The sequence below is a fragment of the Sabethes cyaneus genome, chromosome 2 (assembly GCF_943734655.1).
Source record: "Sabethes cyaneus chromosome 2, idSabCyanKW18_F2, whole genome shotgun sequence".
Lineage (NCBI taxonomy): Eukaryota > Metazoa > Arthropoda > Insecta > Diptera > Culicidae > Sabethes > Sabethes cyaneus.
In genome coordinates, this window is record NC_071354.1 from 163,281,951 (window position 1) to 163,298,131 (window position 16,181).

General features: G+C 37.0%; 1 protein-coding gene across 1 annotated transcript; it reads right to left on the reverse strand.

Moving 5' to 3' along the window:
- Window positions 1-4,584: 4,584 nt before the first annotated feature.
- LOC128736277 (probable chitinase 2) lies at window positions 4,585-15,263 on the reverse strand. The gene is made up of 4 exons (XM_053830750.1): window positions 15,034-15,263; window positions 8,040-8,204; window positions 5,628-5,823; window positions 4,585-5,572 (listed from the first exon to the last, which is right to left on the reverse strand). Exons 1-4 carry the CDS (start codon window positions 15,113-15,115, stop codon window positions 4,585-4,587), a joined length of 1,431 nt encoding a protein of 476 aa, XP_053686725.1. The 5' UTR covers window positions 15,116-15,263.
- Window positions 15,264-16,181: the final 918 nt, after the last annotated feature.

The window sequence follows — 16,181 nt, forward strand, 5'->3', positions numbered from 1 at the left end:
GCACAAAACCAAATATGCCATCATCCAGTCCGCAATTATCGCAACCGTCACAATAATTAAAATGAACATAATGGAACTCGATGAACTATTATGTATGTTTGTGAAAAACTTGATGTAGAGGAGGGTAACAGTATAAGCGCTATCGATCTTTGTTTATAAGATGTTTGAGGCCTAAAATATTATAAATCAGTATGACTTGTACGAAATGTATGAAATAAGTTCGAAACGAGCTTCAAGTATTATTCAAAATCCTTCCAGTTCGGTAGTTATATCTAGCTTATCCCAGTTCGTTGCATATTATCTAGAAATATACATGTTTGAACAATGTTCAAATTTACTGAGAATTAGTTTAATAATTCTGAGACCCTAGACGTTTTTCTCTGAATCTGAAGGTTTTTTTTTTGTGATTTGAAGAAATATAACAGTTTTAATACTGATTATTATATACGGCTTTTTCAGTTGCCCTTTCCGTCATAAATAGTTAATTGTAGCCAATATGGTAGGTAATATAAGTATCAAAGCGAACTGATCTCTTCGGATCTATTTTCAATTGATAGCTTTAATGGTGTTTGAATTGAGGAGCCACGGCAGAGGAGTCTCTCTTGTAAAATGTATCTTTTATCAATATCATCATTTAGTAGCAAAAAGTTCTGTTGTTGAAGATACAAGGCTGGTTATCAGAAAGAATAAATAGACCAATTTCCCATCCGCCAACGACTATTAAGTATTAGCAAAGCAGATGTAAATCTACGTATTGATTTCAACGCGCGTTCTTTACAATTGGTTACTTCTGTTTTATATTGTTCTTCTATTTTAAAAAATTACAAAATAATAATTGAATCCTGCATTGAAGAATGTAAAATAAACATCTTTTTTGTAAATATAATTTAAAATTGAGAATTAAGCAAAGTAAATAGATATTATTGAATGATATACGCTCACGATATTCTTATACATTAAAAACTGCAAACAAAATGTATTAACTGTTAACGAATGTCAATAAAATGATGGATATAATTATACGTATTTTATTAATATTTCGATTTATCCGAATGCAATGCTCGTGGGTTTGATGCGTACTGAAAGCCAACACATGGTCCATTTATGGGAACCATAATTTAGGGTAAGGAACGGTTTAATGAGGAATCGCTTATTTGAAATATATATCGATTAAAATAAACGAGCTTAGAATGCAGCATTTTGCTCATATTTTCAGAATCTTTCGATACGGACATCATCTTGAATCACTTAACACCATAGATTTAATTCCTAAGGTGCGTTTAAACTGGGCAATTTTTCGGCAACATGTGGAATGCAACATGTGATACGCGACATGTTGGTAGTTGTTACTCAGTGTAGCTTCTGTCGCCACCTGAACATTTGTGATACGTTGCCATAGTGGCTTGCAAACATCGGGCAACAGTTTGAAAAAAGTGGCATGCCACATGTTGCCAATCTAAATGCACTTTTACAAACACAATTTGCTGTGTTTTCGACAAGAAATATGATGTATTAAAAATTCTTGTCAAAAAAGTTACACTACTGAAAAGAATTGCCACGTGGCTATTTTCAGCAATAATTACAGCATTTCTAAAAGTCAAGTACTCAATTTTCACATACCAAATTGTAGTAGACATATTAGCGCTTGCGTCATTTGATGTTATATTCACAGTGACAATTTGAGACAACTTTGCGATACATCAGTAGAATTCAAGATTGCTTAAGAAACCACCTTGGTGATAAAAATGCATTCAAGCTGAATAAAATTAGTTCCAGCGCCTCAATTTTTAATGCAAAAATCAAAAGTTTAGCTTAATAATAGTGACTTTCAGTGGTAACAGCTTGAAGAACTAAAATTAACAAGAAGAGTGCAATGCTGATAAATCCCATTTAGTCAACCTTCGCTTATAATAAGGTAAAATAACCAATGATCCACTTAAACCGCTTAAAATAGGTGCTTTACCCTAATTAAGTTTGTAACAGGCCATGTTTCTGGTCAAACGAACTAGTCGTCGCATGTTTGGTTTGAATCTCGAAGTCCACTGGGAGCAGGTGTTAGGCACAACCATGATTTGGCCTGAAAAAATCAAGTAATCGTTGTAAGGTTGATCGCAGCTCTGAAGGAGGGGAGGAGATGTAGCGTTATTGCCCAGCGCGTCCGTGAATAACACAAGCTGAGCCTGGGTTTTTTGATCCCGAAGGGGCATCAACCGGCAGCGGTAGCATTCTCTAGTTTCACACGTAAAAGACAAATTAACCTTTTCATATAGGTAATACCAGTGAAACAGTTTCTTCAGGTGCGACTCGACAAAAGCAATTCTTTCGGTTGTTTCACATTTACTTTTATTGACAACTGCAACGTAGCACTTAAAATGTTATGTTTATACCAGCGAGCCACTGCGAGGTTTTGCTTACGATAGCGAGCCAAAAGAGTAAGTTTTGAGACTGGCCGGGTTTTCGCTCTCTTCTGTCGATCATTTTAAAGAACTACTCTACTACAGTAGGATGGCGGAATGATTTTTTCTCAATTTACTTACCGCAAAAATACCGGTCGATTAGATTAAAAACTTCGAACTTTCGAGTTATGTCATGAGAATATTTTTAATATTACATTTCATAAAGAAGACAGGATAACCCTAGCCAGGGAACTCCAAGGAACTTAAAAATAGATTTAAAATTAGAATTAAAAAAATGTATGAAACCGATTAGAATTCGGATTTAAGCTTGAACTTTGATCCGGACTTAAATTAATAAAAGTTGAACTAAAAATTGAATTTCGATTTAAAATTGCTACACGAGAGTGGTGGGGTCGGGTGCGATGTTATTCAAGATTCCACCTGCATAACAATGTCCCGCCAACAAATTCGGTCCACGGTTGTCCCTATCCAATTTCTCGAGTGCCCCACATTTTCCAAATCTTGCTCGTCTTGGTCTAACCATCTAGTACGCTGTGCACTTCTGCGTTTGGTACCAACCGGATTCGAGGCGAAGGTCCCATCCATTGTACCCGTCCAGCTTTAGCAATTCTCTGGATACTGGGTGGGACGAAAAGCTGCGTCAGCTTGTGGTTCATCCTTCTCCTACATCACCGTTCTCAAATACCTCGTCAAAGATTATCCTAAGCACACGACGTACAAAAATGGCCACTGCTTTCAAGTCCCCGTCGAGCATTGTCCATGTTTGGTGTATATTCACCCCTATTCTGTATTTCGAACGGGTTTATGTTTCGTTCAAAACTGACATTTCATTCGAAAAAACAGCGGCTCGAACGAAAGATCTTCATATGAAAAAACAACTCGAACCAAATATTTGCCAAGTCGATCGAAATATTTCAACTCGTCAAAATACAGAATATGGGTGATTATTTGCTCCCTGTACTAGTATTTTTTGGGGATGGCTTGTAAGGTCTGCACGAACCCCGTGTGTCGCCGAAGGACCATCGTGACTGTACTGTTCAGCGTTCCACACTGACACCAGGGCGATGATTTCTCCTTCTCTGTCAGCATACGACCTTAGTATCTACCATGGTTGGTTACCCGAACTCCACTAAGATTGCTTCGTTTATCAACCTAAAATTGCTACGAAATTGTACTTAAATTTCGGGAATTAAACTAGAAATTGGATATTGAATTGAATTCAAAATGATAGGATGTATAATTGGATTACAAATTAAACTTGAAATTGGAATTGGAATTAAACTTGAAATTTGATTTGAAACTGGATCAATTTTAACGCAGTTAATTTATTAGCCGCAAAAATGTCGAGCTAATTAAAATCTCCATGCTTCCTGCTAGAATTATTATTTCTACATTAAATTTTATAGAGAACGTGGGGCACGTAACCTAGCGTGTCCCAACCTGAGCACGCCAGCAGTGGCACTATAGTCGACTCATGAGGACAGTTCAAGATTTTCATTGCGGGCGTGCTTGTTCCGGTGACGTCATGGTGTAAACAACTGTCAAACTTAAGGGCCCAAACAGAATGCGGCGTCAACGCATCCGCCAGCGTCAATTTGACAGCAAACCCATGGGAAAACTGTATAGAATAAAGCCCCAAACACAATGCATGCGGATTATACTACGTTGCGGCAATTTGACAGTTTTTCCATGGGTTTTCTGTCAAATTTCCGCAACGTAGTAAAATCCGTATGCATTGTGGTTGGGCCTTAACGCTGACGAACGCGTTGACGCAGCGTTCTGTTTTGGCCCTTAAGTTTGACAGTTGTTTACGCCATGACTGGAACAATCACGCCCGCAATGAAAATCCTGAATTGCCATCATGAGTCGACAGCTTATACATATGTCCAGACTCGGATAGCTGTCACTATTAAAATTCAACCAAACAGTAGTAGGTACAACAATGGCGTCACTGTAATTCCTATGGAGCGGAATCCGGTCAACATGACGGAATTCAGGCGAATTGAACAATACTGGTCGCTTATGAAGAGTAAACTAAAGAAGAAATGTGATGTGTACTACTCACTACTGATTTTAAGGGTCATCTGCAGAACAAATTACTTACAATTTTTACATAGAATTTATTTACAAAAAATAATATCGAAATTGTCGATCTTTTCGCAAATTTTCACGCAAACCTAACTAGCACAACTGCTGCGAGAAGACTGAGCCAATTCAATCTTGCTATAATCGGATGTGTACCTCCAGATGCTGGCACTTTTTGCGTCGACACGTCCAAATCATCAGGCAAATTAGAGATTTCGTTCTCCTGGTTCAGTTCATCGGTGGCTATTATGATGGCATCGTTGACAGTCCTCAGCAGCTTATACTTGTCTTGAATTGATGGCGGAATGTTCAATTTTACTCCGGCTTGATCACCAAAGTCTGCGAAGGTATCATTTTCTGGCTCACAAACACCATTAAAATCATCAGTATCGACGGACCAAATCATCAACCCAGCTAGGTTTTGACGAATTGCAAATCGTACCTTATTAGCCATCGATCGAGTGCTATCGTAGATTACAACTTTGGTCATATTTCCATCCAGCATAGTTGCGATGGCTTCTGAAGCTGTTGGATCCCATACAACATTCCATCCTTCTGGGTTTTCTTTTAGTGCTTCGCACACTTCATTGTACCCCATAAAACCATTCTCATTTGTGGAAGGCCCCGCGAAGCCCTTATCATCGGAGTCATCACCAATTTTTGCTCGTTTCGAAGGAGTTACGAAGGTTCGTCCATAAAACGGAAGTCCCATGACAATTTTACTGGACGGTGCTCCCAAAGCCATCAAGTGTTCGATGGTATATTCAACGTTAAGGACATCTCTGCTTTGAAGTGGTGCATTCGGGCCGATTTTTCTGTTCCAGCTTCCATTGTAATCGTAGCACATAATGTGAAGGAAATCCAAATATTTAGACAAAGTTTTGATGTCGTATGCGGAGTCAATTGTGTCTTTTCCTGCTCCAATTGCGGACGTCAAAAGAAGATTATGCTTCTTGAACTGTTGACTAAGTTCTTTGACGAGGGATACAAAATTTTCCCGATCGTAAGGTTTGCCGCCACGTTGCGTCGGATATTCCCAGTCCAAATCTAAACCGTCGAAATTGTAACGCCTGGAAAGAAAAATTCTTATCTCATTTGCAGTGGGAATACAAGCAAGAAACTCACTTCACAAATTCCAAAGCATTTTTTACGAAAGCTTGCCGTCTTTCCGGCTTAGCCGCCAGGTCAGAGTACTTCTCCGATCCTTCATTCCAACCACCAATCGCAATCAGTACCTTCAGGTGGTGATTCGTAGCGCGCATTCCCACAAGTTTCTCATAGCCACCCTTGCCGTAATTATCACGTAAATCTTGCCATGGATCTACAAAGGAAATAATAGTGTTATCAACAAATCAGTTCAGGCTCCATGTACCTATTTCAAACGCTAATAGATACACAACATAAGAGCGTTCGTATAGTGTATTACCTATTGCCGAACCGACAATAGAGAAAGTACAGGGCGTGTGAAAAATAAACAAAAACCAATTAATGATAATTCTAATGTAGAATGCATGGTTCACAGGTTTGACGATATCACGACGAGAATGACAAATCGATGAGTGGGCTAAATTTGTACTGTAAATAATAAACTTAGCTCTAGAACTTTACTGCATTTCAAACCAGCGCGCCTGCGCTTCAGGCTTCGGGTTTGTACTCGTATCTAGGGTTTTTTACTAATTTTAGTAACGGACCACGGAAAGTGGACAAAAAAGTGCTCTTGAATGTTGTAAAACCACGTTTAGGTGGTGTACTTTATTCTCGAAAACGAATCTTTGGAATAAACTTTTTTTCATTTTGTTAGTAGAAGTTTAAAAACGACTTATAACTTTTGAGCTTTGTGAACGGAATACAGCCTGAGAAAAGAAGAAAACTCCGATGTAATCCACTATCCACCTTGTTTCGAGAGGAATCATCGCTATATTATCTATTTTGTTATTTGAGGTAGAACATAGTTCAACGGTTAGTTAAAGCTGCGCTAGTTAATTCAAATCACTTTTACTGATAGATAATAAATACACTGAAGTCGCTTTTTACGCGGTATGTTTTTCACGCGACTATTTTTATGCGAGCTTCGGAATTTATGCCACTTTAATTTACACGGAACGTACCCTTCGCGTAAAAAGTGACTTGTGTCTATAAAAAATACTAATACCTTTCATTTGGTATCAAAATCATTAAAATCGGCTCAGTCGTTCAAAAGTTCGAGAACATGACTGTTTTTAGGCACACCCTATCTCAGAAAGAGGCACCCCAAACGTGAAATGACAAAATACGGAGTTAAAATGAATAAGTCTACAAAATTTGAGCAAAATCGGGGTACTTCAAAATTTTGACAGACCCTTTTTTCATGAAATTACTGAATGAGTATAAATAAGTTGTTATTCATTTGATTAAGTACAAGTGAAAGTAAGTTGTAAGAGAAAATATTAATCTTTAGCGTACACATAGTCTGTTAAAGGTCTAGTTTGTAGGTTTTTGGTAATATTGTACTGTAGAAACTGATTCATCCCAAGACGACCAGTTAGTTGGACTGTCCGTAGGAAATCCACTCAGCACACCGGTCGGTTCTGCCGTAAGCTGCTTCCTATCTGTCCTACTGCTTGGGTCAGAATGCTGCTTATTTTCCGAACGAAAAATATCGTGTTGTTGTCGCCTTAGTCAAACTTCCAATCAAAAACAATTCAATAATTCTCTATGAATCTATATAGCCTTTCAAATGAGACTAATTGCGCATAAATCGATTTGCCCGTCCCAGAGAAACATGCGATTACCGACAATTATTATTATTAGCATAACTTTTAAACTACTTGTTTGTTTTCAGCACTTTCTAGAAAACTTTATGATAGCAAGAGCTTTCGTTTGGTACTAAGATCGTTGAAATCGGGTCGTTGTGTGGTTCCGCAGAAATTCGTGTCACGTAGTTCTCACATTTTTGCTAATAACTTTTTATCGAATCGTCGGATCACGAAACAATGTTTTTTGAAAAACTTTTTTACAAATTTTTTTAAAGATTTCTTTCGTTCATAAGTTCATACATAACTAGAATAAAATACAGTCAAAAATTTTGAAACCCTTCGGTCCAAACCTGATACGATAGTTTTGAAAAATGTCTAAATATGCATCAGTGCGCTTGAAATTAGCAGCGAATTCATCAGTTAAGTATATAAAGACGTCACTTTTGCGCCATTGGCAAAGGAGGCAAAACTGGTAAATATATGTCAATGGCAGGTATTGCATTGAATGTTCACTTAAAAGGAGGCAAAAGCAAAAGTTGCTGAACAACAAGCGCTGTACGTTAAGAATCCTTGAAAAAAACAGGAAACATATCATGCATGTAACTTAAAACCTACGATACTGGATTAAATTTCCTGATAGCCATTCCCCTTCCTAAGACATGCGGTAGTTCATAATCGTCGAAACATTTTTGGGAGGGTAAATTGACTAAAAAAAGCAGCCGGATTTTATATCCTGCATTTCACTGTGCGGCTGGCATTTTAATAATGGGTAAAAGTTCGCATAAAATACCATAATACTCACCTAGCGGTCGCATAGCATTATTGTCCACGTCCAGACCGGCGAAAGCGTAGATAGCGTGCGTGCAAAGTCTTGGATCAAAGTGATCTAAGCTGTACGAAGCTGAACCTTTCCGGTAGACGGCCCACGTCGAAATGTAGCAAACCACTACACGATCATGATCGGTCACTGTTACAAGAGAGGCATGTGAGAGCCGGTGGGAGTACATGGAAATGAAAACGGAAAAAATCAGAAGAAAATGAGTCTTTTGCCTATCTGCGTGCTGTTTTTTTAAATTTATAATGGATACAGTACTTCACCGTTTTAGGCAGTAAAAAGCTTATTTAATGTCACTTAAATTGTAGTTTTCTGAGTTTTTTATGATAAATTTTATAAATTACGCTTTCAAAACGACTCGATTATTGTCTGGGAGGCGTTATAACAAAAGCTCTGCTCTGCATGTTAACAATATATAGATACAGATTAACTGAAAGTCTTAAAAATCGAATATAAAAGTCAACAAAAAAGGTTTACTGCTAACAACTACAAGATACTGTAACATGAAACATCCACTTTTGCTGGTACAAATAATGAAATCGATGTCGGTACCAGAAACTAAGTATGAGTCATAGTGGGATACGCACTTAAATTGCTGCCTTTCGTAGCCGCGAAAGTAGATAGGTAGGTATTTCTTGTTTTAGATTTTCATGATTATCGAACTAACGTTTCATGAACCAGTTAAAGGATAGGCCCTCAAACAATAAAATTTCTCATACAACTTTCAATCGCTTGAAAGTTTCCTGGCTCTATTTCCAGTAATAAAATTTTAATACTTTAGGGTATCAAAACCTTTTTTTGGGCCTTCGGTTGCTCTTTACATAAAACATAATTTAGAAACTTCCATTTCATTTTCCTATAGGTGTGCAGCATGTGCACGAGCAATAGTCTTCTTTCCTGTATAGATATTATCACTGTGACAAAATAGGTGTGCTACCCTAAAATGATTGACAATTACAACGCTTCAATTGCATTCTAAATCGAATTGGCTCACAGTTACTTTCATTCGTTAGGTTATCTTTCAAACGAGCTCTCGTTAATTGGGCTATAGCCCATCTGAAACGAAGTCAAACGTGATTTCTATGCAAATCGTGCATATTTTTTGACAAGGGCAGAAGATGCAGAAAATAATTTAAATATATTTATTTATTTATTTACTACAGTGGACCCCCGTTCGTTTGAACGATTCCTCATGCAAACTAACGGGGCTAGTTTTTAATTTGAACAACTGGTAACCCTAAATATGCTGGAACTTGTGTGAACTGGCTACCCTGCTCTTTGTTATTGTTTTGGTGGTTTGATTCAGTTGGCAGTTGCAAGCAGCGAATATTTCATTCTCCGATCAGATTTCTACCATAATCGTTGGGAAAACGCATTGTGAAACAGATTGAACACGCTAGATCAGTACAAACAAATCGTGTTTATGTGCATTGTCTGCATAAGCAAATGATGTCATATTGAGAATGACATTTGAACCATTTTTAATTTGCACATCGTGCAAACCAACGGGGTTCAAATTAAAAAGTGTTCAGATTAAAAACGGTCAAACGAACGGGGGTCCACGGTATTTGATGGGGCTTTCAACCGTTGGTTGGTTCGTGGGTTTTAAATATATTTTCAATATTACGCAGGAGAGAATTTCCAAATTTTCTATAAAAACGCGATTTTTTGCACTTCTGGTGTCTAATGGAAAATCATTTTAGAATGTTTGGAACTCTTTCGACTATGTTATTATAATGCCTATAAGTCTTTGAAATTTTCTGTATTAATAACACAAAAAATTGAGATTTTTTTGAAAAATTAAATGATAAATGATTACTTTTAATATAAAACAAAAAACGTGATTGAAATAATCTCGTTAAATTACATTGCTTTCGAGTAATCAAAAAAATCACTTAAAAAAGCGCAAGAGCACACTGAAACGAGAACCACGGTATCTCGTACCATTTTTCTGAAAATGCTTGCTTTTTGAAAGTACCACGAAAAAGCTTTTCAAATTTACAATGATTCTTGTACAAGCAGACAATTTTACCACCTTCCATTTGACTATGATTCTGTTATTTTTGTTATGCATCGGGGTAACGCCGAAAGTAATGCATAGTAATTTTGACTAGAACAATGCTTAAGCTAAACAGAAATCTTTTCTGACAAAATTCACTGGTGTTTCGTCTTAATTTTACCCTCTAATATGGTTACAGTTACTATGGTCCTTCTTTAACTGGAACAGCAATAAAAGAAAAAAATTTAGGTGATATAGCGGATTCTGTCATATCAGATATTGGTAGATATCTTATAATGAAACACATTTAATATCTTTTTCATACAGTTTATAGTTTTAGGAAATCTGGTCAAATATTTTATTATTCCGTGTGCAAACAGAGTGAACCTAGTGTCAAGAAATAAAAAGTTGTAATTACAGAACTTTTGAAAATAGGTTTTATATCAAACTCTATGGTCTCAAGCAGCAATTTTGGTTTAGTTATAATTGTAAAGTAGATTTCAGAACCAAATTTCAAAACTCATTCTAACCGACACACTGTTATAATAACCATCTGGGGACCTACACACGGCCACGTTATGATAATTTGATCCAGTTTTAAAGCAAACACTAAAACTTGATAGGCTAACCATTATTAGAGTACAGATTTTATTTGAGTTTTATGCTAGTCCTTTATATGACTGAGATGAGTGATGCTGCACTAAAAAGCTAAAACTGCGAACCAACTGCTAATTTGAAAATTTATACTATGCGGGAGAAATTTAAGTTTAAGCTTTACTGACAGATTATCCTGCAATCAGTCGTCATAAATCGGCAACCCTTTTAAAGTACATAAAGTAAAAAAAAGAAATTTTCGTTCAGTTTTATCTGTTATAAAGCACATGCGCATCAAATTTCATCGTGCATGTTTGGATAATAAGCGTATAACATTAATGCGCCATCGAAATAGCACATCTAATTTAAGAAATAAATAAATTTAATTAGTGACGGTCAATTTTCCAGAACCATAATATTCTTTTAAAAGCGTATTTGAGAAAGAAATCAAAATGGACGTCAAAACCTGGAGAAAATTAATTTTTTTTTTAATATTTTAAACGAAAATCTGTTCAATATTTTAAACACACCGTCATCTGAACGGTCAGCGAAGTAACAAAACACAGTGTCAGAAGTCTGAATTTGATCCCAGCTGCACTAGACACATCGTTGACATTGACGGAAGATCAGAGTTTATGGTTATCTTGCAAAAAAATGGTAGCCGATTGCACACCCATATGCAAATTATATTATATTCCCCAATGCTATAAAGTGATCAACCTCTTTTAAATAAATGTTTGAACATAGAGAAAGCTTCTCACCAGAATTTGTTTAAAATTTGTATTGTAATTATCAGCTACAGCATGATTTTATTGTATTTATTTTTATTAATTACATTATTCAATAATCTAGCAAAAATAACTGACGTGTGAAAATTTTCTACTCTTATGTCACAAAACATCGGAAAACTTAGCGAGGCACAAAATTTTTTTGTTTATGTGCTACAAAATGGACGCAATAACGATTTTGATTTTCAATTTTCATCTATATCCATATTAGAGAAATAAAATCTTTGCACACGTTAATTTAAAATAAAACGGTTCAGGAAATAAAATCTATGATAAATTTATGTTGTTAAGATAAGTGTTTTTTAAGAGGAGACCAATAAAATTGTCAACACTTGTGGTGGTTTTATTATAGTTTTCGGCAACTGTTGGAAGTCACTATAAGTAGATATCGACAAAAATTTCAAGTTTTTAGAGGAACTTTGAAAATATGTTTGAATTCCTTCTTTAGTGTGGGCCTCTCTGGTTTAATAAGAGTTATCTATAAATTTTATCGAAGATTTGTAAAATTACATGTTCTACGTTCAGTTTTAAGAGCAAGTGCTTCAGAAACTGAACTTGCTACTTGGGATAGCCAACTAGCTCTATTGCGGAATTGCGGTAATTTAAGCAACCGCAATAAGATTTGTGATTCACTTTTTACGAGTAGTTTTATTGAGGTTTAATAATAAGCTATAAGTATTTCATATAACTCGTTTTTCTTGACAATGTATATAAGTGCGATAAACCTTTAGGAAAACTTTATGCCACCATAAAACCTTAATAAAATTTGATATAATCAAGTGGCTTTAGAATTGTTACTTGGATATTATCTTTGGTTAACTGTAGGGTATTTCATTAAAATGCGCCCTAACCCGTTTAGCGAAAAAATCAAAAATTCCAATACGTTGATTAGTTTCCGAGAAAAGATACATAAAGTCTCGCACCCTACTCAAGGATATGAAATGGGGAAGGCAACTAGGAAAAAGCGCCAAACATAGCTCTAGCCATCCGAAGCCCCTACCTAGCGCCTCCACGTGGCCATACCTGGAAATACTTCAATTTGTATAATTGAATAACCAAGCTAGGAAGTCGTGCGGTTTTCAGTTCCTAACCTTACAAATGTAGTAATAGGCAACCATTAAACCACACGACTTTATTTTTAAGTATTATATGATTTAAACTAATATTTTTGGCAAACTAATCTATTTTCATAGAGCGAAATAAGGCGCTATATCCTTGGCCAATTGCAGCCTGGCTTCTAGTCTAAATGACATTAGTTCAACCCCGAGGGTCCGGAGTATCACTTAACCATTATTAGCAAAGATACTCCCAACGTCTGTAAAGAAACCATTATCTCAATATATTAAAGCGAGCGTGAGTATGTTTGTTTGTTCCACCATAACTCCAGAACGCCTTGATCGATTTCCGCCAAACTTGGCACACATATTCCTTGATGTAAGGGAATCAGCACTGGGGGTTAATAAGAGGGGGTGGTCGTAACAGGGGGAGAGGGCCATCACTCCGAAATGCCTAGACGGTTCTTCATCAAACATGGCACATGTGTTCCTTGGCATAAGGGAATCAGAACTCAGGTGGTTGACAAAAGAGGAGGGGAGTTTATAACAGTTCTTCATCAAACTTGGAACAAAAGTTCCTTGACATTAGGGAATCAGCACTGGGAAGTTGACAAAAGGGGGGGGAGAGATCTAAATAAGTACAAAGGGGTTGCGTAAGGATTGCGACCTCCCAGTTGGCCTCGAGGTAAGACGCTGGTCTAATAATCCAGTCGTCGTATGTTCGAATCTCGGCTGGGAGAGGCTGTTAGAGTCAAAAGGATCGTAGCACTGACCCCGCACTGTCCTGTATTCTAACAGCTGGTTGCAAAGTCTGTCGTAAAAAAAAACAGAAGGTCAAATTTCGATAACGGATTTAGCACCCAGGCTTTGCTTTTGGGGTTGCGTTTCTCTTGCATTTAAAGCGATTGCAGTTGCAGTTGTGCAACTGGCTTTGAGAAAAGAGGGGGGTTACCCCGAGGAGGAATCATGGTAAATAAACCTTTGTTTCGTTTCCATTAAAGCGATTCTCATTGAGCAAACCGATGCATAATTAGCTACGTGACGGAAGGGGGAGCTAACTGGGAAGGAACTGACATGTGGGGTACGAGGAATGTGAGTATGAATATATGTTCCGCCATAGCTCCGGAACTTCTGAACTGTTCTTCATCAAACCGTGTTTGTCAAACACATGTTTTTGGTATGATTCTTTTATGCCGGGGGGTGGACAAAAGAGGGAGACGATCTCTTACAAGGGGAGAGAAAGGTACAAATGGGTAAAGGGGTGCGTTTCTCTTGCATCTGGAACGATAGCAGTTGTACAAGTTGTTTTATTTCTGAAAGAGGGAATAGAGCAGCTAGGCTTTGTGTCGATTTATAATGATTAGCGAGAAGAAGAGAGATTTACAAGTGATTAGGGGCTAACGTAAGAGGAACTGACAAAGGGAGTAGACATATTCAAACGAAAAAAAGGGTTTTGTTTCTTTGTTTATGAGAGTTTTCTTTACAAAAACAGTATAAGTGACTCAGTGACAAAAGGGCCCCGAGTGAGATCGGGCAATCAGCTAGTCTATGTATATGGGAAGCGTTTGGTACGTTATTCATATAAAACACGATTTTATCGTCATTTTGAACATTTTTCAATGGAAATAAATATTCGCGCTGCTGACCTGCTTGATAAGAAAAAAATTTTAATTCCTTCGAACGTTTTGCTTGTTATAAAACTGCAGTATAGCTTAAGTGTCCGAAGTTTGAATCAGAACAGAACGATTTATTCACCATTGCGCTGATTGAATTCGTTCATGTTATTGTTGATGGAAACTTAACATTCTTCAACTAATCTTACATACCAAGCAGTAGTACACAATATCAAGTAGTTGGGTTTAGCTTCGCACCTAAGATCTAAAGTATGCCGTTTGAACCGCTTATCTTTACTTCACATGGCTATCTTCTTTTTCTAAGTGAGACGTGACAAAAAGCTTAGTTTGTGTATAGCTACCGTTTGAGAAGCGCCAACAAACCTTTTATAGTTTAACATAAGTGATAAGTACATAAATATAATTGATTCCATAGCATGACAAGATTTGTAATATGTATAATAAGTCATGTGGAACTCTTATTCACCAAACCCTCAAAATAACTATATCTAGGTGTGAATACTCTCAATTTTTATAAAATACTGAATAAAAAATGAATGGGAACAGAATGTTCATTGATGAAGTAATGAAATTTGTATTAAATTTATACTCAGGACTGAAATATTTTTGATTCCTTTGAGATTCAAATCTCAATAAAAAAAACTGGTACCTAATCGAATTCCTTCACAGCAACCTTCGTAAGCAATTCATACGGTTTACAGTTGTCCATGGCGCATCAATTAGAACCAGTTTACAAATATCTTGATGGTCTATTGAAATTGCCAATTGCCGAAAATTTGGAAAGTGCTTCACTGGTTTCAATTTACTTTTCAATCACATATAACTTGGTACATTGCCGTGTATGCACAGCAAACATCGATTGTAATGGCATAACGGAAACGTTCCACTCACCTATGTTGGCTGTCGTTTGTCCATTGTTACTGATACAAAATAGCACAAAAACAGCCAATCCAAAGTAGATTCTACGCTCCATTGTTGGTGTTCCAATGTATGGCTCTCTATACCGATTCTAGGACAGGTTTGAATGGGCTAACTGATATCAATCTACAATTTTTGATAAGACTCAAACTTTTACACACTTTTTTTACTGAACACACCTTAAACACTAGGTAAAAGTAAAAGTGGTATAGGCTATTCGTTTTTGCAACACAGGTTTAGCATTCCAAATGCCACGATGCATACAAAACGCTCCACTAGCAGTACTGGAAAATGATCACTGAGCTGAACAGCTCACGATACGAGTCGCATTGCTATGCGAGAGAATGGACAAGTTTAGCAGTGGAGCGAGCTGGAACTGACGAATGGCTGGCTCTTTTGTTAGTGTCCAAGCAGTAGAGATATGTTTCTGTGCCCACAAGCGCACACCTGCGACGTGAACCATTTGAAAACACAACGCGAACTGATTCATAAAATGGTTCAAAAAGCATGTTCATTGCATAAAAGAATCTTCTGTCGCTGGTTGTAGTTGTGGAAAGCTTGCAAAAACCGGTTCATCATATGAAACTAGCCTACACTCTTCAATACCAACTCCAATTTCGCTCTCATTAGCCAGCAATTTTCATCCGGTGTTTGTATACTATACCTATTCGCTGTGGAGTCGTGATTTAGTCCAGCGCAAAGAAGTCGCATGTGGTTGCTGGAGTTGCGTTACCGCGTACCGGCTACACTGAGGTATATGCAAACGTGGGAAATTACTAGGAGACTGCAACGACGGTACAGTAACAGTCACAGAGCAGAATGATCAAAACATTCCATATCAAAACGCATTGTGATTTGTGATTGTGACCTTTCTAGACTTATTTTAAACTTTGCATAATTGAGTATCCCATTAGCAAACTTACCATTTTGGGCAGTGTAAAAATTTTGCACACATTGGCGAAGCTATAGTGATATAGCCAACCAAAAAATAAATGTGAATTTTACGAAATGATTGATAAATGATAATTAGTTGGACTGACAGCTTAGGCAATCCGTATAATTGAAGTAGAACTATGTCGCTCGGAATGCTTTAAAAATCCTTAAAGTTACCAGGTTATGAA